At 43.4% G+C, this 22,449-nt stretch overlaps 2 protein-coding genes across 3 annotated transcripts in view; both read right to left on the reverse strand.

Moving 5' to 3' along the window:
- The window catches only part of pcolceb (procollagen C-endopeptidase enhancer b), an 11,596-nt gene extending 7,986 nt beyond the window's left edge, over positions 1 to 3,610 (reverse strand). Inside the window, exons 1-4 of the mRNA XM_015029286.1 lie at positions 3,483 to 3,610; positions 2,284 to 2,392; positions 621 to 879; positions 301 to 425 (exon numbers count right to left, since the gene is read on the reverse strand). Coding sequence (XP_014884772.1) covers positions 301 to 425; positions 621 to 879; positions 2,284 to 2,392; positions 3,483 to 3,568 — 579 coding nt within the window. The 5' untranslated portion in view covers positions 3,569 to 3,610. The remainder of the gene's footprint in view (positions 1 to 300; positions 426 to 620; positions 880 to 2,283; positions 2,393 to 3,482) is intronic.
- A 4,574-nt stretch (positions 3,611 to 8,184) lies between these two features.
- The window catches only part of per1b (period circadian clock 1b), a 27,653-nt gene continuing 13,388 nt past the window's right edge, over positions 8,185 to 22,449 (reverse strand). For both annotated transcript variants that reach the window (XM_015029287.1, XM_015029289.1), the window contains exons 3-20: positions 21,494 to 21,747; positions 20,514 to 20,635; positions 20,168 to 20,369; positions 19,891 to 20,085; positions 19,428 to 19,506; positions 18,117 to 18,223; positions 17,718 to 17,871; positions 17,348 to 17,621; positions 17,121 to 17,229; positions 16,862 to 17,021; positions 16,642 to 16,760; positions 16,315 to 16,461; positions 13,947 to 14,354; positions 12,659 to 13,446; positions 12,379 to 12,565; positions 9,674 to 9,887; positions 9,265 to 9,415; positions 8,185 to 9,174 (exon numbers count right to left, since the gene is read on the reverse strand). In XM_015029287.1, the coding sequence (XP_014884773.1) occupies positions 8,899 to 9,174; positions 9,265 to 9,415; positions 9,674 to 9,887; positions 12,379 to 12,565; positions 12,659 to 13,446; positions 13,947 to 14,354; positions 16,315 to 16,461; positions 16,642 to 16,760; positions 16,862 to 17,021; positions 17,121 to 17,229; positions 17,348 to 17,621; positions 17,718 to 17,871; positions 18,117 to 18,223; positions 19,428 to 19,506; positions 19,891 to 20,085; positions 20,168 to 20,369; positions 20,514 to 20,635; positions 21,494 to 21,747 (3,946 nt within the window). In that variant the 3' untranslated portion in view covers positions 8,185 to 8,898. The remainder of the gene's footprint in view (positions 9,175 to 9,264; positions 9,416 to 9,673; positions 9,888 to 12,378; positions 12,566 to 12,658; positions 13,447 to 13,946; positions 14,355 to 16,314; positions 16,462 to 16,641; positions 16,761 to 16,861; positions 17,022 to 17,120; positions 17,230 to 17,347; positions 17,622 to 17,717; positions 17,872 to 18,116; positions 18,224 to 19,427; positions 19,507 to 19,890; positions 20,086 to 20,167; positions 20,370 to 20,513; positions 20,636 to 21,493; positions 21,748 to 22,449) is intronic.

Here is a 22,449-nt window from a genome sequence, read left to right on the forward strand (position 1 = left end):
AAAAAAAAAAAAAAACTCCACTATTTTTATTCGTCTTGATTCAAGTTTCACCCAATCAGCAGCAAACATGACTACCTTCCAGGACTTCAATGGGGTTCATGAGGACATTTGATCGTTCAAAGATGATTCATGCTGTCCATTTTTTTAAATTGCTTTTCTGCTGGATAACACAAAGAACACCAGGGGGCGCTATCATTTTTAAAAAAAAAAAAAAAAAAAAAAAAAAAAAAAAATCCTTCAAAGTTAAGGGGTAAGTTAGTCACATTACCATAATTAGTCAGTGTATAACGATCAGCTTACGTTGCTCGGCTCGACGGTGATGTGCCAGGAGCAGCTGATACCTGCTGGGTAATTCGAGTTGGGCCAGTTGGGCGTCTTCACAGAACCCTGTGGTTTGGTCAGACGGCCTCCACAGAACTGGTCCTCTGTGAAGTCAAAACAGGAAATGCTCTAGCCCGAGCTAAATGCATGCACACATCGCGATTTGTCGGGGCGGTGGCTTCGCTCCTTCAAGACGATGAGATTTTAGACAAACTATAATTTTGCACGTCACAAATAAAACAACAACATTTCCAACCGTTAAAAGTTCAGCAGATAAAAAAAAATAAATAACTAAGAACCTTCCATATGTGGCTTCCCCGCGTTGAAGGAAGCGAGAAATCCTCTCCCTCCGGTGGCGTCATCAGACACCATCTCCAGCATCATGGTGTTGGAGGTGGAGATGAGAGCGCCCGGCCTGAATGTCCCACAGAAACGGCCCAGCTTCTGCACCAGGCGCGAGTGACCGTTGTAGACGTCCAGGTAGTCGTAGCGACAGGTGGGGTCAGCCTCCATGTCGAAGAGGCGGAAAGACAGCATGACCACATGGCTCTCTGGGACCTGGTGAGTTTGGAGGGGGCGAAGAAGAAGAAGAGTTTTATTACATTTATCAGTTATTCAATATCGTATACTTCATTCTGCTTTTAAGTGGTAGGAGAAAACGCACACATTTTTGTTATGGAATACAAAATACCAGGATGTGCAACATTAGAGCCGCAAAGGACTGACAGTCTTTTCTGGTTCCACGAGCCAATAGCATGTTCAGGGTGTTGGGAGAAATTCTGGTTGCAGTGGCTGTCCACACCTGGGACAGACTGCAGGTCCAAACAAGTTAAAAACCACTGGGAGTACTGGAAGCACATGAGAAAGAGGAAACTATGTCCAATCGTTCCCAGAGGTACTCTTCACTTGTTATGGTGTATCAGAAGTTTATCAAGCCTGTTTGGTTATTAGGTACAATATGCTACTATCAAGAAGACCTAAGATATTCAAATAAAGCCAGTCAAAAGTTTGAATGTGAGGGAACAGCATCACTTCCATCTGCACCGTCACCTGGAGGATCTTTACCTGTCCTGTCACCTGAAACGTCCTCATCTGTATTATCACATGCAGTGTCTTCACTTTACCTGCAGGGTCCTCGTCTCTCTGTCTCCAGAGCATCCTTGTCCTCAGTCGTCATCTACATCACCGTCATTGTCACAATTTCTTGTTTTATGTCATCCAAAAAGAGTTTACATCCATCCTCTTAAGAGATTACTATCTCAGAACAGCCGTCTTGGTCACCTCTAAACCCCCCTGCAACTCCGCATAACCCCATGAGAGGTCAAAGGTGTCCCTTCGCTGTGTCCTCCTCCACTCCCAGTTTTGTTTTTTTTCAGAGCTGTCATCGTCTTCAGCATCTGCTATTGAATCTTTAGCATCCCTACACCTCCTGGAGTCCTCAGAGACCTGACATCTCCCCAAGACTTTAGGACTTTGACTTTTCTACAGTCCTTAGACGTCTTTCTTCCTTTACGTCTCCAGCATCCATTATTTTCTTGGATGCGGCGTTAAGAGATTTTAGGGGCTTGAATAATCAATATGTAAAAGCTCTTGTGTTTCCTGAGGATGTCAAGGATGACTCGTCCACTGACTATTATTGAACTCTCAACTGTTGCTAGGAAACCCCATCCGCTGCTACTCCTGATGCTCTTAAGCCGGTGGTCTCAATCTGCATTCCTTGAGGGTCAGATCCTGCTACTTTTAGATGTGTCCCTTGTTCTACACATTTGAATTTAATGAAAAAAAAAATCAGTAACTGAATTCAAGTGTGTAGATCAGGTGGAAAACATCAAAGTCTTCAAGGGCAGAAAATGGTCACCTCTACTCTGCTAACATTAAATAGTACCTTTTCAAAGAATTTTGAATATATCCCTGATGAGAAACAAAGCATCAAGCATAATGAGAAATTTGAAATTCACTCACTGTGATGTACCAGGTGCATTTACTATTGGGTTTGTAGAAACTGGGGAACCCTTCACTGGCCACTATGCCAGAGTCAGTGACCAGGTGACCTCCGCAGGGGAACATAGTCCTGAAAAAAAAAAAAAAACAGAGACATTTTGCAGTGGACTCCATGAAATGCATCTTCCCTGATCAGCCATACCGAAAAGTTTGGAGGTCAAACTTTGCATGCACACGTCACTAAATGCGCCTGGTGCATGTAACAGTGGCAGCCTGTGTTCTTCGAGGCCGGAGGGAGGTGGAAGTGGTGTGTTTTCACTTGACGCGTGGTCAAATCAGGCCAGCAGCCTTACCGTACGCATAGTGTGTGTGTGCTGTGTGAAGACTGCGCCACAAGAAAGTTGACAGGAGACACACTTTTCTGCAGCAAATAGGCACTTTCAACCTGCGACGCAACAGACTGCTCACACATGGAGCCTGGTGACACACACCCACCACGCCACACTCGGATAAACACACATCAAAAGCTCCACCAGCTCCAGCTTTTAATTTCGCTGCACCCACTGTACGCAGATGGAGTCGTCCACTTCTTCAGCAGTTCGTCATCTTGTAAAATCCATTGCTATATAGATTTGTTGATTGCGAAATTTCTGCTATTTTCACTCTTGTTTTATAACGTGTTGTGAGTCCACTGTGGTGCTGTTCGGCCACAGTTGGCTGTACTATCCCAGTGGTTAAAGTCCCTCCCTTCAGACCCTCTGGAGCTTAGCAGCCCACAGGTATTTGTTTGTTACTCATGTTCAATTTACACCCTGTGTGTTTGTGGAAGTCCAGGTTTCGCTGGAGCTCTAAAAAAAAACAACAACAAAAAAAAAAACGACATAAAACTAAACTCCAGAGATGAAGAACTCTGCTAAAGCGTTGCAGCCACCAGATCCAAAGGCATCTGCGAATATGCCCAGTTTAATTACTACGTCATTTTCAACATGTGTCATTTTCTTTTATGCAAGTTTAAGGGAATCAGTTAAGTGCTCCCAACACTAAACCCTTCCATTTCTACTGCACTCCCACTGATCCCAATAAAGGAATCGGGCCAGACTCCCAGTCCTGATCTTGAAAAGGACTTGCCACTTGTGCACACTTGTGAACATTTTGGGGGGAAAAAAAAAAAAAAAAAAAGCTACAAAAGGAGGACGGTTTCAACAGATATGAACTCTTACCTTGAGTCTGTGTTGTTCTGCCCTTCGGTCCATCCTAAAGCCAAAGAAAAGACAAGAAGACACAGAGTCGATGCCCTGTCCTCCATCCTGCTGTCCTCAAAGAGTAGGAGAGACGGCAGAGGAGGAGGACGGAGGAAGGAGGGAGAAGTCAGGCATAGGCGTGGAGAGAGTCTGAGGTTAGGAAAGGGAGGGAAGAGGTGGCAATGATGAAAGGAAAGCTGAGTGAAGGTTGTTTGATGAAGGAGAGAGGGTAAATATAAAATGGACAGAATCCCTGCTACGGCAAGTATCCCACATATTTTATCCAGATTACAGCACGTCTATGCAGCTTGCCTGCTTTTCGTCATGTCTCTAGTTGTAATGTAAAACAACGAGGACGTTGTCGTTGATTCTGGGACGGCAGTGACGACAGTAGTAAGAGTTTGTCCCATAATCGACGATGTTGCAGGTTCTCATCCCCAGTCGCGCTCTCCACACAGGTGATCCCGGCGCATGGCAGCCTCAACTCCAGTGGCTTGTCACCATCAGTGTGTGAATGACTGAATGTGGTGTGAAGTGGACACGAGTAAGCCATTTACCACAATGTGTTTTGCAAGTCAAGTGGCTCAAATTAACTTCTTCTGTCCGGTGCCTGGGTTGGCCCTTAGTGAGCCCAGGGTTGGGAACTAGGTTACCTGGGGGCCTGTCAGAGTAGAGTTCCTGCTCCTTTGCATGAAAATGAGTGTACTGAGAGGGCATATTTTCACAAGGCTTCCTGGAATCTCCCCTTTGGACGTTTTGTGATCTGCCCCGGAAGAAAACTGTGTGGCAGTTTTCCCAGAACCCCGTGAACGTGATCCAAGATCGTCTTAGGATCCCCAAAAATATATTCCACAAGGACATGAGACCTCTGTGACCCTATTTCAATCAGATGATGCAGTAACCTAATTTATTTTAGTCGCATTGTAAGTAAAGGTGAAGATGTGAAACAATCTTGTTTAAACCTCGTGGTCGATTTTATTATTTGAAGGAGAGGAACAAATGTAACCCTTGATGTCTTCCTTCAAAATGGCCTTGCACACCTTCAGTCATTTTTTTTTTTTCTGAACTATCAAGACTTCACGTCAGGAGGTTCTGCCGGAGGACAATTGTCCAGAATTGCTAGACCAGAATGATTTGTTCAGAGAGCAGATGAAGTGAGAACTGCTATAAGTCCAATGTGCCAACATTGAAGGACCCTCATCCAATCCATGCGTGGGCTTACCCACATCTCTACCCAAGATCACGACATCCTCTAACAGAAACCTCTTCAACAAACCAAATAGTTTGTGTATTTCTCTGCACGTTGGACCACTGTCACAAGACAATAGTGAAAACAAAGAGTCTAAAAGGTCAGAAGATTGAAATGTTGAAATTTTTGGCTAGGAAACAGCCCTAAACGTAGCCCACTGAGAACCTAAATCTGACATTACAAGCTCGGATCTAACATGCAAAAACAAACAGCAGGAGATATCAAGAAAAATGGACAGCACAGTAAGTTTTGATTTAAAGTGCAAAATTGTTTTCTCGTCAAGAGTTTGAACTTGAAACACATCCAAACGTATGGCCATGATTGTATGTGTAAAAACCACTTCACTGCACAGCCAGCTATAAGCAGGACTCTTGTTAGTGCCTGCATTTAGAAAACTTGCTCTTTCAAATACACCAGCAAACCAAAAAAACACTAAACCCTACATAGAGTTAAGTTTAAGAGTATATTTTTGGTTTGCCTCAACAAAAAGAATATTTGACCGTTCGTTCTGCAGAGCAACCGTGAAGTCAGGCACTGATGTTGAACAAGACGGCTTGACTCACAATTTCTTCTCTAAAGTACCTTTAATGTTCTCTCTCGCGAATGAGGTCAGGACTCTTCAGACTAATCAATTCCACTGTACTCTAATCTTTACACACCTTTCCAGTAACGCTGGAACCAAAATAGCCAATGACCAGGCTCAACCCACAGATTCAAGAGTCTAATTGTTGAAAATGTGTGTGCATGCTGAAAAACAAAGATTTACTTTCACTGGAATTTCTTCTTCTTATTCGTAAAATGTTACATTCGACACCATGTTTGTATGGTGTTTGAAGTATTAAAATAGGCAGTTATGAGCATTTCTAGGGGGAGCCTAAAATATTTGTGGATTTTTGCTACTCACAGGCAATTGTGGCCCATAACCCACTGTTCTTTTGTCACGTTTTCAACGAGAATAATTATATTCTTTACCCTTAATTTTATTGTGTGGTTCAACTTTCCAATGCAAACCATGGGAAGCTGAATGAAAAACATCTGGCTTCGTTGCCAAGTATGTCTGACCTAACTGGATTTTGGGGTCCTTCGGTGTTTCTGCTGTCAGGTAGTCCAACACTCATAAATACAAAATGTTTATTTTAGAGTACTGGTATTTGCTAAATCGGCATCAATGGAAGTGATCTGATAACTATTTTAATAACATAGGTTATTTAAACTTCTGCATCCATATGGTAGCAACTACAGCTGCTATAAAATCTCTGCCTTTTTATCTCCTGTGCTGAAACCGTCACTTAGAAAATGTTAGACAAATCAGAACCCTGGACTAAGCTAGCCTGCAAGACCATACATTAATTGTCAAAGTAATAGTTTTAACCTATTTTAATGGGCTGGATTTCAGAGTGTAGAGCTAATTAACTTTTATGGCTAACTTTGATGTTAGCCATGACTAAACATTAGCTTACAAATGCTATACCACACCGTTCAGAAATAAGTGAGTACATTTGAAGTTAAAATACCGCCAGAAAAGCCCACTAACTCAAATATGGCAGATAAACACATAAACGTTTTAATTTCTGTATTAAATAACTGTTTGTTTGAACATCTGTCGGTGCAAATCTGATGAAATACTCTGCACACACAACCTCCCTTATGTTCTAGTGAATATCTGTTAATATCTTAAAGCTGCAGAATGTAATGTTTATTATACATCTAAAGTGGTTTTTACATGTTAAAACTATCACTATATTGTGACAGTATAATGAGTAAGATCTACTAGTAGCATTACATCAATATATTACTCAAGTGTAATGAAGATGCTGAAGGTATATTTTTGTTTCCCGAAACGTGACTCAGTAAATGTAACTTTACTACTCACCTTGGTTTAGAGCTGGATGTGGACATAAAAGCACAGCTGAAATTTGACTAAGAAAAAAAGGGGGATCGGTGCACAGTGATCGCTAGACTTTGTTCACATTGTGTTGGTAAGAAAGTTAACATTGACTTTTGCTTGGTACCTGTGACAAAGTTGCCAAAACAACTTTAGGCTGCCTGGACATGGAAGCACCGTTTAAATCAGAGTTATCCTCAAAAGTAAATTGTATTTAAGCTTCGGGAATAGTTGTGTACTTAGTGCTGAACATTTTACATATTGTTTTACAAGACCTATGTTTAGCTTTTAAGGCTAGTTAGCTTAATTTCTTACTCTTTTCACGCTAGGAAAGTTAGCATGTTGACTTTAGCTTTTTTTTTTTTTTTTTTTACTCTGGTGCTTTGTGAAAGCTGCAAAGGCATGAAAATAGTTTTCATTTTCGTCTGGCCAAGAAAAAAAGAACAAAACATTAACGTTTCAGCATGTAGCATGTCAGATGCCGTCTGATAGCCTTTTCACTCTAGAAAGGTTGGCTTTGTTTTGTATGACAGCAGCAAGCACAAGTTTAGACTAAAGCTGACGAGCCAAGGAAAGCATAGCATATATGAAGGTTGATCACGGTGTTTAAATTCCTTCGCGCATTGTTAGAAACCAGGGGATGAAATTGTTAAAGTGCAGGAGAGAATGCTAAATAGCCAGCCTCAAATAAGAAAGAAGTAGTTTGTAAATGTAGGCCTACTGGGCCACGGATCAAAAAGCACAAGCAAATTTGGAACAGGAAGAAAGTTTCTAATTAGAAACGCTTTCAGCTAATTTATTAACGCCTACTCTCTCATAACTGGTTCGACACACAATAAAAATCATTATTGCCATCACTGTAATAAAGGGTTTCAGTGAAGTCAACTTTCCCACATTGTTTGTCTGAACGAGGACGTGCCTTTGTCTTTTTTAGGCTGCGGTGAACACTTTGGGTGGAAACCGCAGTTTGAATAGAAGGAGGCTGCGGCCGGGTTTGGAAAAAGCAGCTGCCCTCATCTGCTCTCTGCCTCCAGCTCCTTCTGGACACATCTGTGTACCCAGGGCCAACTGTTGCAAAACACCCACTGACAAAAATAGTGTCAAAGGACATAAAACTAACAGCTGGAGAAAAGAAAAAAATCAAACATCTAAAAGGATCATGTTTTAATGACATTTGAATGTTTTTTTTTTATTGTTTTCATTTTGTACAAAGAACTTCACAAAATGTTTTAAGAAACTGCTGCAGATGCCACTGACACCATGAAGAGTAGAACATCACATGACCAGAACAGTGCCACAGAGAGACAGAGAAAGAGAGAAGAAGCGAGTGTGTGGGGGCGGGAAACAGGGGAAAACTGTCAGGGTGTTTACGAAGAAAAGCGCTGATCTCTTAGAAAAGCTACTTAAAGCCACGAGCGAGCACTGCCAACACATAAACTGAAACGTGACCACCGCTCGGAGGAATACTGTCCGTCACAGCAGCATTATTCATCGTCCACATGAAATCTTGAACTGTAGAGTCAGTTAAAGTGCCAGTCAGTTTTCTGGTGATTGCCACCGTGCCACAACGAGGGGCAGCTCAAACAAAAGTGCTTGACTTCTGGGTTAAAAACTTTTTTTTTTTCTTTTTTTTTTTTTTTAACAGCAATTCTTACAACATGATTTATTCCTTTTGGGGTATTTTTGTCTTCTGTAGCAATAGCTGTAGGAGCTTAAAGTACAAAAATATACACAAAGTAAAAAATAAAAAAAAAGCAGTGTTCCTAGAAACATTCAATATGAAGAACTGTAACAGAGGAGACGTCCCTCTGTCTTCTCAAGCTTCGACTCTGTAATGTGGCTCATCAGTTTTTATTTCTAACACATTTACCCTCAGTCATCTATAAACTTTACAGCTTAAATAAATATGTATACAGGAACAAAGAGAACAACAAAAAAACCCCCCCCAAAAAAACAGGAAAGAAGGAATTAAAAGTCACTCTCTAAAACTGAGTGGGAGTATCTGGTGGTTTTCAAGGCCTTTCTCCTGCAGTCATATACAACATGCCGGATGCTGTGTGATCACAGTCAGATATTTAGATCAGTTCGGTCTGACCAGTCCAGCAGTAAATGGCAGTGTTGTGGATTAATATGCACCTCACCATCCCAAAAGAGCGTGCAACGTGGAGCTCTACATGTCCTGGAAGGTGCGCGTTTCTTTTTCTGTTTCTTCTGCAGATCAGCAGAAACGTGATAAAACTCAAGCGCTTCTCATTTAGATTTTAAGTCTCTTCTTTGTCTTTCACAGTTTCTGCTGCCAGTCTCTCCTTCTTTTCGGTATTTTCTTCCGCCTTGGCGTCTTTCCTCTGCTGTGCCTCGTCCTCCTCGTATTCGTCTTCCACCTGGACGTCGTCCATGGCCGCCTCGGCGAGAGCCTTCCCGTCCTTGCCGCTGCACTCCTGGGTTTTCAGCACGGTGCACAGCTCCATCTCGTGGATCTCCACGTCGAACGGCGTGGCGGGAGGCACCGAGGGGGGACACTTGCACCCCGTGCAGCCCTGAAACCACAAAGAGACGCACGTTTAATTTACATTCCTGTGGGTGCGCGCGCTCTCGCTGGGGACGCGGGCGGTGCTGGGGGAGCTTACGGAGATGTTGATGGCCCGCGGCAGGCGTCCCGTACGGATCCAGGGGTGGACCTGGCTCAGCTCCTTCTTCTGCTCGTCCGTGAAGCGAGGCTGGTGTTTCTGCAGGTTCCTCAGAGCTTCGCGGTCCTCCTGCAGCACCTTCTCCATGTTTCTGTTCATAACAGGACAGGGAGAGGATTATTTGTTCACTTATTCATTTTAAAAGTGATATTTGTTGCCCCTCAACAGGTAATATTTTACAAGTACGTAGATGCAGCAAAAGTCGAATGATGCAGTAGCATAAAAATGGGCCTACTTTTCCCAAAAAACCAACTGTTTTTCTATCATATAGTAGTGAAAAGACGTACTAAAGCAAAACACGAGAATCAGCTAAAACATGAGACGACTGAGTGGGGAAGTCACATGGTACCTGACGGGCAGCTGGTACGTCATCATGACCTTGTCGTCGGTGTTTGCCATCAGCAGCCAGATGGGGTCCTGCAGCACACACTTGATGAACTGATCCTCCCCGCTGTCTCCTCCAGCGCTGCTACCGCCCCCTGCTGGCTGCTTACGGGAGTGGTCATTCTCAGAGGAGTCGATGCTGCCAAAGTACTTGCTGGTGTGGGTGCCCTGGCTGCTGCCTGATTGGGTGGGGAGAGGGGCAATGAAAAACAAACAAACAGTTGAAGTTAAATGTTACCGAGTCAGTTGAGGAGTTCGCAACATCTACGAGTTGGGTCAGTGACCCCAACTTTTTCCAAAACGATTTCGGTGGACAATTTCTCATAAGCAAATTGAGATTTCAACCGAGATTATGCAACATTTTATTTGGGTGAGCCCAGAAAATTCTGCGTGGCTACGTGACTCAAACTACGAGCAGCAGGAAAGTAAGAATACACGCAATCTTTAGGCCTCCGTCCTAAAACTGCTACTCTACGTACGCCGCCCTTTCATAATTCCACGTCACACGCTGCACATGTCTGATTTCCTCTCCAGAGATGAGGACATGTGCTTTGCTTCTTTGTTTGCAGACATAAAGAGATTTTGCACCACAGCTACATAATCAGACGTGACGATCAAAGCGATGCCGAAACCGCGGACTCAGCTTCGACAAATAGTGAAACTAAACCAGTCATCTGCGAAGTACATGAAAGGAAATGCGTTTGATTTGGTGTTCCAGAAAACCTGAATCAATAACAGAGAAGAAAGTACCGAGTACAGGAAAGTGACAGAAGCGATCTGCTTTGAAAGGTCAGAACTGACAGGGTGGGCGGGGAGAAGTGGTTATGAGAGGAAAACCAGCTGCTTTCCAGCCTTTACCCGTTTTCTCTAACATGTTTGCTTGATCCGACAAACTGATCTCTTAAAGCTGAAATTAATACAAAGCTGCTTTTCTCATTGTTTGTGCAAGAATTATGCACAGCTGATAAAGTCTATTGCTTAAACTCATGCAGGAATGAGACAAAGAAAATGCACAAACTTTCATTTCCAGCCATCTTTATGTTGCGTTTTTCTACTTCCACGTCGAACCGAGGCCGTTTGAGTTTTTAGGTGTTTTTCAATTTCTCTGCTCCTGGAAATAAATTGCTGGAATGCCCATTACTGGGAAAATTGGAAGCTATGAATATTTTTGCTAATCGTAGAGCGATTGACTTCAAATAGTTGGAAATTATCTTATAAACCATCCAAGATTGTCCCCCTCCCTACTAGGTGACCAATGAATGGAAATTCAAATGGTAATTTTCTGGTCAGTGAACACACCGTAACTAACCGCTAACAGGCTGAGCTGGCAAAAATACTCTGAGATGGACAGACTCCGAAGTTAGCAATTTTTAAGTGCAGAAATGCATCAAAGAGCACAAAAAGAAAACACTATCGGCTTTTCATTCATTCTCCCTTTGAACATGGAGACTTTCTGTAGATGACAAAAAGGCTGAATGAAGACCAGCAAAGTTGTTTTGTTATATTTTTTGGAGCTTTAACGCTCTCTCACAGAAAATGTTGGATTTGGGGATGTCTGCAGCATTTTGGAGGTTTTAAAAGTTACCATAAGGATCTAGAGGCTGCAACCTACACTCATCAGTGCTAATGAAGCTAATCACTAACCACATTTTAACACGTCAAGCCTGTTTTAACAGTAAAACCCTGTTTCATGACTCAATCCCTCTCACACTGTGTGATGACGTCTCTACTCCTGACATAAATAATCAATGACTCGCATTGAGAAGGTTAGGAGTGATTGATAATTAACCTATTCAATCTTCATCCTTCAGATGAAAGCATAACGCTTTTTTTTTTTTTTTTTATTTTTAATCTCAAAAAGCAGAACAACCTTGTTTAGTAAAATCTAAAACTACAAACTGAGAAAATGATCAAGGTTCACAATGATGAATGTGAGGTGGTGTTTAACCGAGTCAAGGCCGAGGATCATTAAACAAAAATGATAAGTCGAATAAAAATAAATGGTTTAGAAACAACATAACCAGACAAAACCAGATTCAAGGCCTCGAAAATGAAAAAATACAAGAAAAAAGCTACTCTGCTCCTTTTTCACTAGTTTATGTAATGTTCTTATGACAATCACAGAATAAGAGTAAATAAAGAAATTATTTATCAGAGATGAACATTTTGAGCTCAAGAGTACTTTACCAATCCTCAGTAAGGCACCACCTTTTTGCATCCATCATCCAGATAAGAACATGTCGAGGATTCAGAGTCAAGCTGAACGTTCTGTGACCCTGAACACTTCACCTTTAAACTCGGTAATCATTTAACTCGTTTAACCAAAACGGTGACAGCTCAATGATTCGGTCTACATGCAGAGCCTTGCAGAAGTGTTCCCACTCCGTGAACATTTTGGCATTTCAAAAACCAGAAAATTTCAAACGCATTTGTGTTCAGACCCTAAATAAAATCCAATGGAACCCAACGGCTTTTTGGAATCACCTGGTAGTTACTTCATAGAGTTTATTTTGGAAAAAAAAAAAGAAAAAAAAAAAAAGGGAAAACCAATTGTGTTGGTTTGCTTCCAAAAACTGCTAGCAGTGAATTTTGTGGTTGTAAAGTGACACAATGTGGAAAAATGAAAATGTTCGTAAGGTGTGTGGTATCTTTTGGACCAAATCTACTCACTGGTGCCGCTGGTTCCTGAGGAGCTGCAGCCGTTGGAGCCGGAGCCTGATCCTGAGGACCGCGTGCCCGAGGACCCTGAACCGGAGCCGGCTGAGCCGGTGCCTGAGCGAGAGTCTTCCTGCAGCAGGAGGTCCAGCAGGTCACTGGAAGTGGACATTGCATCCTGGTTGGACTCAACAGCTTCAACCTGAACAGAAGAGAAAACATTTAGTACCATCTAAAAGATGTTTCAAAGCTGAGGTGAAAATTATTGGGTTATGGAGCAGCAGAAACCACCTACGTTCTCATTCTCCTTGGATGGATCGTCAGAGCTCCTCTGATTGGCTGAACTTTGCCCCCCGGCTGCTGCGCTCTGCACAGAGGGCGGGGCTTGCTGCAACGCTGCCAAAGCAGTGGCGACTTCTAACCGGTTGATCGGCGTCTCCTCCAGCTGCAACAGGTTGAGAGGGGAGGAGCATCTTGACTGGAAGAGGGGAGACTCCGCCCCCTCCCGGTCAGCGGGGGTCTGCGTGAAGGACTGTGGGGTGCTGCTGCGGGACGGGGCGCAGGTGCCCACCATGGGCATAGAGTTGGAGAAGGAGGGGACGGGGACGAGAGCAGGGTGCGGGGGCACCCCGGTGAAAGAGTAGTTGGGGTTGTAGAAATGCCCCGGGGCGGCGCCGGGCTGAGACATGGGGAGCCCCATCTGGGGGAACATGTAGTTGGGCAAAACAAACGCCATCATGGGAGGTACCATCTGGGTGGAGGGGAACCGCGTCGGATCGGGTACGGGAAAAGGCTGGGGCATCTGTGGGTAGATGGGGTACATTGGGAGCATACCAGTGGGGAAGGGAGCGGCGGGGATGCTGGCCTGGGAGCCCACCGAGGGCCACGAGGGGGAGTTTGTGGGGGGCCCAAGGGGCACGTTTAGAGGAACGGGGGCTGCGTTCACTCGAGGGTCCTGTCGGTTCACAGGCAGCGAGCCGAGTTGGTCCGACGACTCCTGGTGCTTCAGTCTCTTACCACCGCGGCCTCGGCGGTGAGCGGTGCTGCCTCCGGCTGCTGGGTAATCACGGGAGCAGCGAACACCTGAGCAAAAACAAAACAAAAGCAAAAAATTGTATGAGCATTTCCTAACCCACAGAGAAAGGAAAACACACATTTCCTCTTCATACTGTTGTGAAACGCTGCCTCTTTAGTTCACACAAACTGAAATTGTTCATGAACAGCATCCAGCAAGAGCATCAAAATCTCATTTCAAAATGTTTTAACATTTTCCAACAAAAGTCATGATGCTGCCACTACCATGCTTCTCTGTTAAGATTGATAATTGGGATAACACAAAAATACACCAAAAGAAAAACATACATCTTGCATCTTAAAGGAAGCTGGTTGTACTGGATTTCATTTTGGGCTGTCGACTTTATGGGGACAGAATACAAATGTGTGCCACACCTTTCAGATTTCTATTTGTATCACAGAAAACTATACATTATGTGCTACTTTGTTTTGGTCTATCACAATAAAATCCTGATAAATCACATTCAAGTTTGTGGCTTAAATCCGAAAGAGTGACGTTCACATCTTACCTCGTGGCAGCGCAGCAGGGGCGTGGGCGCGCACGTTCAGAGACGCAGTCTGATCGAGGACCCGCAGCTTGCTCAGATCGCTGAAGCGGTCGAGGAACGCCTGCTCCTCCTGCTGGGTGTGGGCCGACAGCACCTCCTTGGTCAGGCCCAGCCGGCTGGGAGCACCGCTCCCTCCTGCCGCCCCGCCTCCCACGCTGCCGCTCCGCCAGCTGTCTCTCTCCGGCTGACTTGCCTGAGGCTGAGGAGGCGGAGGAGGCGGCGGAGGAAGGTGAGAGGGGGCTACAGTTGTACTAATGGGGGCGGTCAGAGCAACTGGAGTCGAGCTGGTGGTAGCTGGAGGCTTTGGGGTGGTAGCCAGAGGGGGGGCGACTAGGGTTGGAGTTGTGGGAGCCTCTTCCATAACAATGTCTGAGACGGGGGACAAGGAATGGCGAGATGTTAAAAACCAAATGGCTTTTACGCTGAAACAACATTACATAATATAATGCACAAACAGATATATGCATACATGTCTGATCAAATAAAACAGAAAAAATATGCATCAGGGTTTTCCCCATTGTACTATAAGCCTGGCGGACCACCAGGCTTTACTTGTGCCCCCACAAGGCTGTAAGCATTGCTTATTTATTTAAGTCTTTTTAAAATGTTTGCATTTTTTTAAGACCTTGTAGTTGGTGTTCAGGTATTTATCTTCCAGTCTTTCAATAACTCATAATTATCAAGTCATATTTTCAAATTTCCTGTCATTTTTAAACTCAAAAAGCTGCTGGATGAATGACTGGCCCAGCACCCAACCACCGGGCTTAGCAAGTTTTCTGGGGGAAACCTTGTGCATGATTTTCAAAAGTACTTAGAAAAGACAGTTTCACTGTCTTGAGAAACATAAAGCACGGGAGAAAAAAGCAACGCATTTAAAATTAAACAGTTTTCTTTCACTCAGTATGATTGAAGCATCAAACTTCTGTAACTCAGTGATCTGAACAGCAAAATCTGCAATTTTGCATAAAATAATTCCAAAGATCTGGACTAGCTCCTGATTTTTTTTTTTTTTTTTGCAAAACTTGATTAGCCTGATTTGAAACATCTGTGCATTACCGTTGTCAAATTCTGCTTGGTTTTGGAAGACGGTAAACGTCCAACACTGCACTTTCAGGAAATGGCCAGACGTTTGCAAATTAAACACAAATTGCTCCAAAGTTGCAAAAAGAATGTTTCCAAATGTTCTTGCAAGATTTGGTCGAAACAAGTCCTTCCTCGACACCATTTTACATGGGCACTGTCGTTTCTCGGACTTCCACCTGAGACCGTGCAATGAAAATAAAGCTTGATTTTACACTACAAGGAGGATCGATCTGACACTAAAGTGAGAGTTAAAATCTGCAAATCTGACGGATCAAGTGGGTTCCTGCCCACTCCTCATGAAGGACCTTTTGGATCTAAGCTGTTGATTTTCAAAAGTGGAATAATTATACAACTATTAACTTTAATCATTTCTACAGATCACAATTGGCTGTGCACCATGCTGAAAGCTAGGGTTGTGCAAGAAAAGTCATTTTTCTGAACTTTACCAATTCTGACAAAGTAGTGGTTACATGCTCAGGATTTCACCAGAACACAGTAGATGTCTGGCAAAAAGCATGCGGTCAAGAATTTTAGACTTATTCTTTGAACTAATATTGGTGTCTTTATATGGCACTTAATAAAGCTGTATTGGATTGGGAATTTAAGGCTGTATGTATAATTTTGAGCCTGCATGGATTACCAAAAAAAAAAAAAAAAAAAATCTCCAATACAGTTGTAATGTCTTTAAAAATCGCTAAAGTTGTTTGTTGAATAAAAAGAGCAGTTCAAAATAAATAAAAAAGTCCCAAAAAGTAATGACCAAATCATTTCTGTGATAAGAACTGAAATTTGTGTAAACTGTTAATTAGCACTGTGTGAATAAAGGCCAAACATTAAATATCAAATAATTAGCAGAAGATTCAAATTGCTTTTTGCTTAAAACAACAATTTTCAGTTGAAAGGGATGGAGAGATTGCCATTGCAGTTAAATACTTTAATGCATTAAGAAATTTAAAAGTATCAACCACAACTACAAGATTTTCAATCCTCTAGCTTTACCAAGGCAATAATTAGACTGTGAAAAAAACATCTTGATGTACAAAAACTCCTAATCTAACCTGAAACACTGAGGACACAGAAATTGACACTTATTTTAAACTTCCAAATTAGCAAAAATGTTCTTTCTTATCGTCTACTGCAGACCAAGGTTAAGGAAAAGTTAAGAAAGAGGAAAGAAAAGATCTTTGAGGTCCGTGGCATTCTCCTTTAGGAACCTGCGGAGAGTGAGAGTGATAACAGTGCCCACCTGACTCCGGAGGTTTCTTGTCTCCTACATGGACGATGGTGCTGCTGAAGCTACACTGAGACGTAACTGAGGCTACACTCTCTGCCTTCGAAGCCATGGTCAGGGGAGGCAGAGGAGGTGGTTCACTTACGAGGTTAACTGAACCACCTGAAGAGAAACCAGCGTTGAAGTTCAGATGCACAGAGACATTGAGAGCCAGATTTGTTAGCAACTCAGGACATGAGACACGCTCACATTTCTGTTTCAGACTGCAGATGTGGATAATTTAATGCATTCTGCTACTAGTCACCTTTAGGTAATAAGTGGAAGATGTCGGAGTTTGGTTACCTTTGTTGTTGCCGGTGGCGTCCAGCTGTTTGTCGTCGTCGGACGTGGATGAGGTGGTGTAGGAGGAGGAGCCGCACTTCCTTTTCATGGTGTTGGGAATGTTACAGCTCTCCAGATATCTGCGCAGGACGAGTACAGGATGAGTGACGGACATTGCGTAAAAAAAAAAAAAAAAAGGAGAGAGAGAAGAGGAAAGCTGTTTTTGAGCCTGCACACAAACCTGATGATGCTGTCCAGACAGTTGATCTGCTGGTAGGAGTAACTGGTCGAGGGCTCCTTCTGCAGAAGAGCCGCAGGGACCAAGGAGCTGGGCGGCTGAGTCATGTCCGCTATCAAGTCTCTGATTGGATCGCTGTTTATGGTTCTTACCCCTGCTGCACCTGGACAAACGTCGAGAGGAACAGAAACGTATGTTCCCCCTGCTCCATCATCATCAACATTCTTGGATCGTTCATCAGCCAGGTGTGCTTTTGCGTTACCTGCGCTGGCGTTTCTTCTGGGTAATGGACGGTTGCGGGACTCGATGAACACCTGCTGGCCGTTGGTCTTGACCATGTGGACGTCCTTGCAGATTTGCTGGAACGTCATCTTAAAAAAACAAAGAAAAACAACCCTCAAACATGTAAACTTGAGTTAATAATAACAGGATATAACAGTTTTATTGCCTGTGCTTGCTTTTAGAAAGCAACGGCGTCTCAAGACTCACAGGTTTGTGCGAAGCCACGGCGGCGACTTCGTCCATGGCGGGGCCGTTGCTGTCGCTGGACGAGGCGGCCGAGGCACTGGGGTGCTGCTGGTGGGAACGGCGGGACCCCCGGGAGCCGCTGGACCCCAGTGAGCTGTAGCCCTGAGAGCTGCCGCTGTGGACCGGCTGGACAAGCAGCCGGTGGATCTGCTCGCTCAGCTGGACGATGTCGGGCGTGGTGACTCGATTCTCACAGCCCATCCCCTGGGTGAACACGTCCTCGTTCAGCGGGCTCCTGTAAGCGAGAGAGACAGAAGTGTGATACTTCTGCTTTGTTTCAAAGGTAACACAAGTTTATACTTTTTTTTCTTCTTTTTTTTTAACCGCTTACGTTCTGACTTTGTGACGTCCGACAACAAACGCCACCTTTCTACTCCAAGGGTTGACGAAGGAGGACCAGCTGGTGTCGATGGTGACGTATTCTCCACTGCGGGCGCACATCCGCAGGGGCGAGTAGTCGAACGGCTGTCCTGCAAACTGAAAGACTGAAAGCGAACCGCGGGACAAGTTTAGACGGAGTTTAAAACAAGCATGAAAGGCTGGTTAGACGCATTCACAAGGAAAAAGTACTGAAGCATCACAAATGCAGCCTGATATCGACAACTGTGTTCAGACTGCATCTACAGTAGGTAAAGTACTTTTATAAGAGCAAAAAAACAAAAAATATCTGAATAATAATTGATCAAGATCACAAAAACTAGCAAAATAGAAGAGACTCAAACAGCCTCACTTTTCTCATGAATGGCCACCATCATTGGCCTGTCCTCTGGGTGGATGTAGAGCAGGATGGGGGTTCCCACCATATCCTGGGGCAGGTAGCCTAAAAGCGGTACTGCCCTGAAAGCACACAATCAGATCATGAGAACAAATGGTTTTTATTTCACCAAACACTTTGAACAGTTGTGTGATATTTTATTTTATGTTTTGACTAAAGTCCCAGATCGGGTTTGAGTCCCAGATAGGGACAGGGGTGCGGGTGTCGTCCCCCTTGGTTGAAAAGGGCTGCGGGTTTTTAATCTTTTTTTTTTCTCAAAATCTCTTTTTCTTTCTTACCATTTATTCAATATCACATGCTGTTTTCTTTTAATTATGTAAAGCACTTTGAAATGCCTTGCAGCTGAAATGTGCCATACAAATAAAATTTGATTGATTGATTATGTCTGAATTTGTAAAAGTTGCAATAAAACCACAGGAGTGACGATCAGTATCAACCTGAGGTCCTCATCAATATTCTAGTTTTTGCGGGTGATTTTGTTGTGATCTGAGTTACTGTAGCAAACAGTTTTTCATTCTTTACGTCGACGTTCCCAGTGGAAACGCCACTGTCGGCTTGCGTCGTGTACCGTTCTGCTCAGAAAACTCATGTAGCAGCTGAAACACTCATCATTAAATTTTAAAACATTGAAAAAAAATGAGCTAAATATGAACCAGGAGAACAACTTTTTCTGTAAGTTTTGTCCAAACGTGATTAACTGTAACTGCACAGAAATAGGTTAGTGCTGAATAATCAACAAGTCATAAAAGCAACTAGTGAAAGCTTAGCCCCTCAGCCAACTGTTAGCTGGAGTAAAAGTGTATTGAAGACTGTATGTTTCAAGTCAGAAATATGTTTAGAAAACAAATGAGAAAGCAAAGTTTTTTTTAACCTTATGTTGGATCAACATATTAAGGTTATCCTTCAGAAAATGTAGTTGCCGAAAATAAAAGCAGACACTGAAAAGTCAAGACCATGTTTTAAAGTACTATGAAATTTTAAGCATACACAGGACTTGCCGAATCTCCTGGTTTCAAGAGTAAACTTACTAAGATGGCTATCTTCGCAAAAAAACAAATCCTGATAAGGACATCCCCAGTGTATGGGTATATTAGTAAAACACATCAATGCTGGGGAAGTAAACAAGAAGTTATTGAGATAAAACCATATCTGCGACTGAACTGACTGAAAGCTTGAAGTCTATTAGTTGATATCACAATGCTTTGGCGGGCTGAAAACACTGCCGGCACACAGCAGCACAACAGTAACCACAACAAGGTCACTGACCTCTCGTCGACTTCCTGGAAGAGGCAGCTGGGAGAGTGACTGGTGGTGAAGATCCTCTTGTCTGGAGGGATACGAGGAGCTGAAAGGACCAGAGAGAAAAGATTAATAATTCCCCCTCTCTGCATGAATTTATGTAAAAAGGCTCATTTCTGCAGCACACATGCAGTCGGTTTCTGTGCATGTAATCCATATTCAGAGGAATATGGCGCTCCAGGGCTAAATAGTGACACACAGCCTGTCCATCTCTGTCATTCTCCCGTCCTCTACAGACATCAGGAAGACACGTACTGAAACGTTTAAAGTGCAGTGTTTGCTTTGTGTTTACATAAACTTTGCACCTGCCTGAGTCCTAAAACCAGACTCCCTCATTTTGTTTTGACTGTAAACTGTTTGGTCTTCCTCTGAATCCCTGCACCTACATGTGTTTATCATTATTAAGCCTTGTTAACACCATAATACAGACCTTCGTATCCGGAGTGGACCCTCTCGGCGATGAGCAGGCAACAGGGCTGCGGTTCTGCAGCGTCCGAGTCTCTGAGGGTGAGCTGGTAGGGCGTCAGGCGGAACGGGTGGTAGCGCATCTCGCCCCCCTGCGCCCGGTCGGCGCTGATCCGGCAGAACATGGACTTCTCCTGGGTGCAGTCGACGGGAGGAGAAGCTGCGAGGAGGGCAGAGTCAGTCAGTCAGTGCGGGATTACAATCCTGACTTCGAGAATTTTTAGGGCTTGACATGAACGAACCGGAGCCAATGCAGGAGGCCCAAGACGGCAGGCGGCAGGGCGCCGTGCTGCTGTAGAAGGTGCTGACGTCCTGCGGGGCCAGGAGCTCCGAGAACATGATTCCCTGGAGACACTCGGGCTTGCAGCGCAGCAGGGCCGAACACTGAGGGGACACGTACACGACCTTCCCCGACAGGAACGACACGGCCATAGAGCACGTGTCCTGGACAACAGAGAGCAGGACTTCAGCAAGAAAAACTAGTATAGCAGATTCATAGAGCGCAGTAGGTGAAAGTGAAAATATTCGAGGCCAAATGTTTTCTTCGGTCAAGAACTCATAACAGAAATAAATAGAGTGTGAACTCACTGTGTTCTTCAGGGTGTATTCTGAAGTGATGTTGTCGAGCTCCTCTATTGTGAAGGTCGACAAGTCCAGACTGCAGCCATGACACTCCTCCACACTCCACTGGTGGTAGTACTCTTTGTTGGCTGGAAAACACAAGAATTTATTACAATCTCTGGGAAAAAATTTGTTGAAATCTTTTCATTGCAGTAAAATGATCTCACAATGTCAGATTAAGATCTGAAGTCTGAGGCAATCAATGGAGAAGACTGAGTTTGGGTTTCCATCTGAATCTCATGGTTCGTGACATCACAGCTTCTAACAGCCCATAGCACCACAGATCCTCCGCTGTACTTTACAGTAGGCATGAGGTGATTTTCCAGATGCTGGTCATCTGTTTCATACCACATCAATCTCACTCTCATCTAACCTGAGCACACGGTTCCAGTTAAAGTCTCAGCGTAGTTCAACAAACTGCACATATTTATGCTTCAGACGGAAACTACCTTTTGTTGACATGCTTTCAAAACCTTTTCAAACTCATTTAGTGAAACGTCACTCATTGGTGCAGTTGTCTAAAAACTAGATTAGGTCCATCATATTTTAAAAACTTTAATACATGCAAATAACTAGATTCCTTGCTCATCTGGTGACTGATTAAGATCATCATCCCTCTTTAAATAGAAACTTTTCTTGTCTAAAGTGTAATTTTGAAAAAGCCTTATTGACATTTTCTTCTTTCTTGCTACAATAACTGTAAAAATTCTATCATTTCCCCCCCCCCCCACAAAAAAAATATGGATATTACATCTTTTTATTCAAAGTGCAACAGAAACTGAGTGTATTTTGATGCTTTCTACACATATTAACCTGTAAATCTGGAAAAGCGGCTGTAGCTGAGCTCGCATCATGATTGTCGCAACTACCATTTAAATGTTCCGGTCTTAAAAAAAAAAAAAAAAAAAAAAAAAAAAAAAACAACCCAACAAAAGCAGCTGGCTCACCTCGAACCTGCCTGACACACTGCAGGGCGTATTTGAGCGCGCTCAGGGTGCTGGAGTGGCCCTTGGCTTTGCGCTCAGTGGGAAGGCGGAGCTTCAGCTCCTTGATGGCCTTCATTAGGTCCTTCTGCGTCTGCAGCCTAGCCGACTGGTCGCTGCTCCAGCCGGAGGTGGAGCGGGGGTCGTGCTCTGAGCTGTTGGACAGCAGGCTGTAGGCCAGAGAGCCGTTGGGAGGCGACAGACTCTGGAAGTTGGAGCTGGGTGATGAAGACAGATTTGGAAAATTAAATTGAGCAGTACGTTTTTTTTTTCTTTTTCTTTTTTACAAAAATGTAAAGTGTCTTTTAAAGACGTCATGTTAAACATCTACACATTTAGTCATGCAACTACAGCAATATTTTGTTTTTATTAGAATTTTATTCGACTGATCAACACAAAGAGTGAAAATTATGTGCTTTTAAAACACTTTTTGACAAATATAAATAGGAAAAGTGTGGGTTGCATTTCTCTTCAGCCCGTCTGAGTCAGCCATTTGTTGAACCACATTTTTGCTGCTGACATTTTGGTGTATCCGTCTTTACCAGCAGAAAACAAATCTCCACAGCATGATACTGCCACTACCATGTTTCACTGTTAGCATGGTGTGTCCAGGGTGATTTACATTACTAGTTTCATGACACACACAGAGTCTTATCATGTAGTCAGTTTTAGTTTAATACATTTTATTTGCAGTTATCAGAGTAAGGTGGGCTGAATACAAATGCACACCACACTTTTAAGATTTTCTTCGCAAAACCATATAAACACACGTATCCTTTTTCTTTCACTTTGGTCTATGTATATATATATATATATATATATATATATATATATATATATATATATATATCTATCTATTTTTTTGTTTTTTTTTTTCTGTATGTGTGAGATCTTTTCCCACAAGGCAGAAAGTGTGCGCA

The sequence above is a fragment of the Poecilia latipinna genome, unplaced genomic scaffold, assembly GCF_001443285.1.
Source record: "Poecilia latipinna isolate Pla-1442-1.1 unplaced genomic scaffold, P_latipinna-1.0 Scaffold149, whole genome shotgun sequence".
NCBI lineage: Eukaryota > Metazoa > Chordata > Actinopteri > Cyprinodontiformes > Poeciliidae > Poecilia > Poecilia latipinna.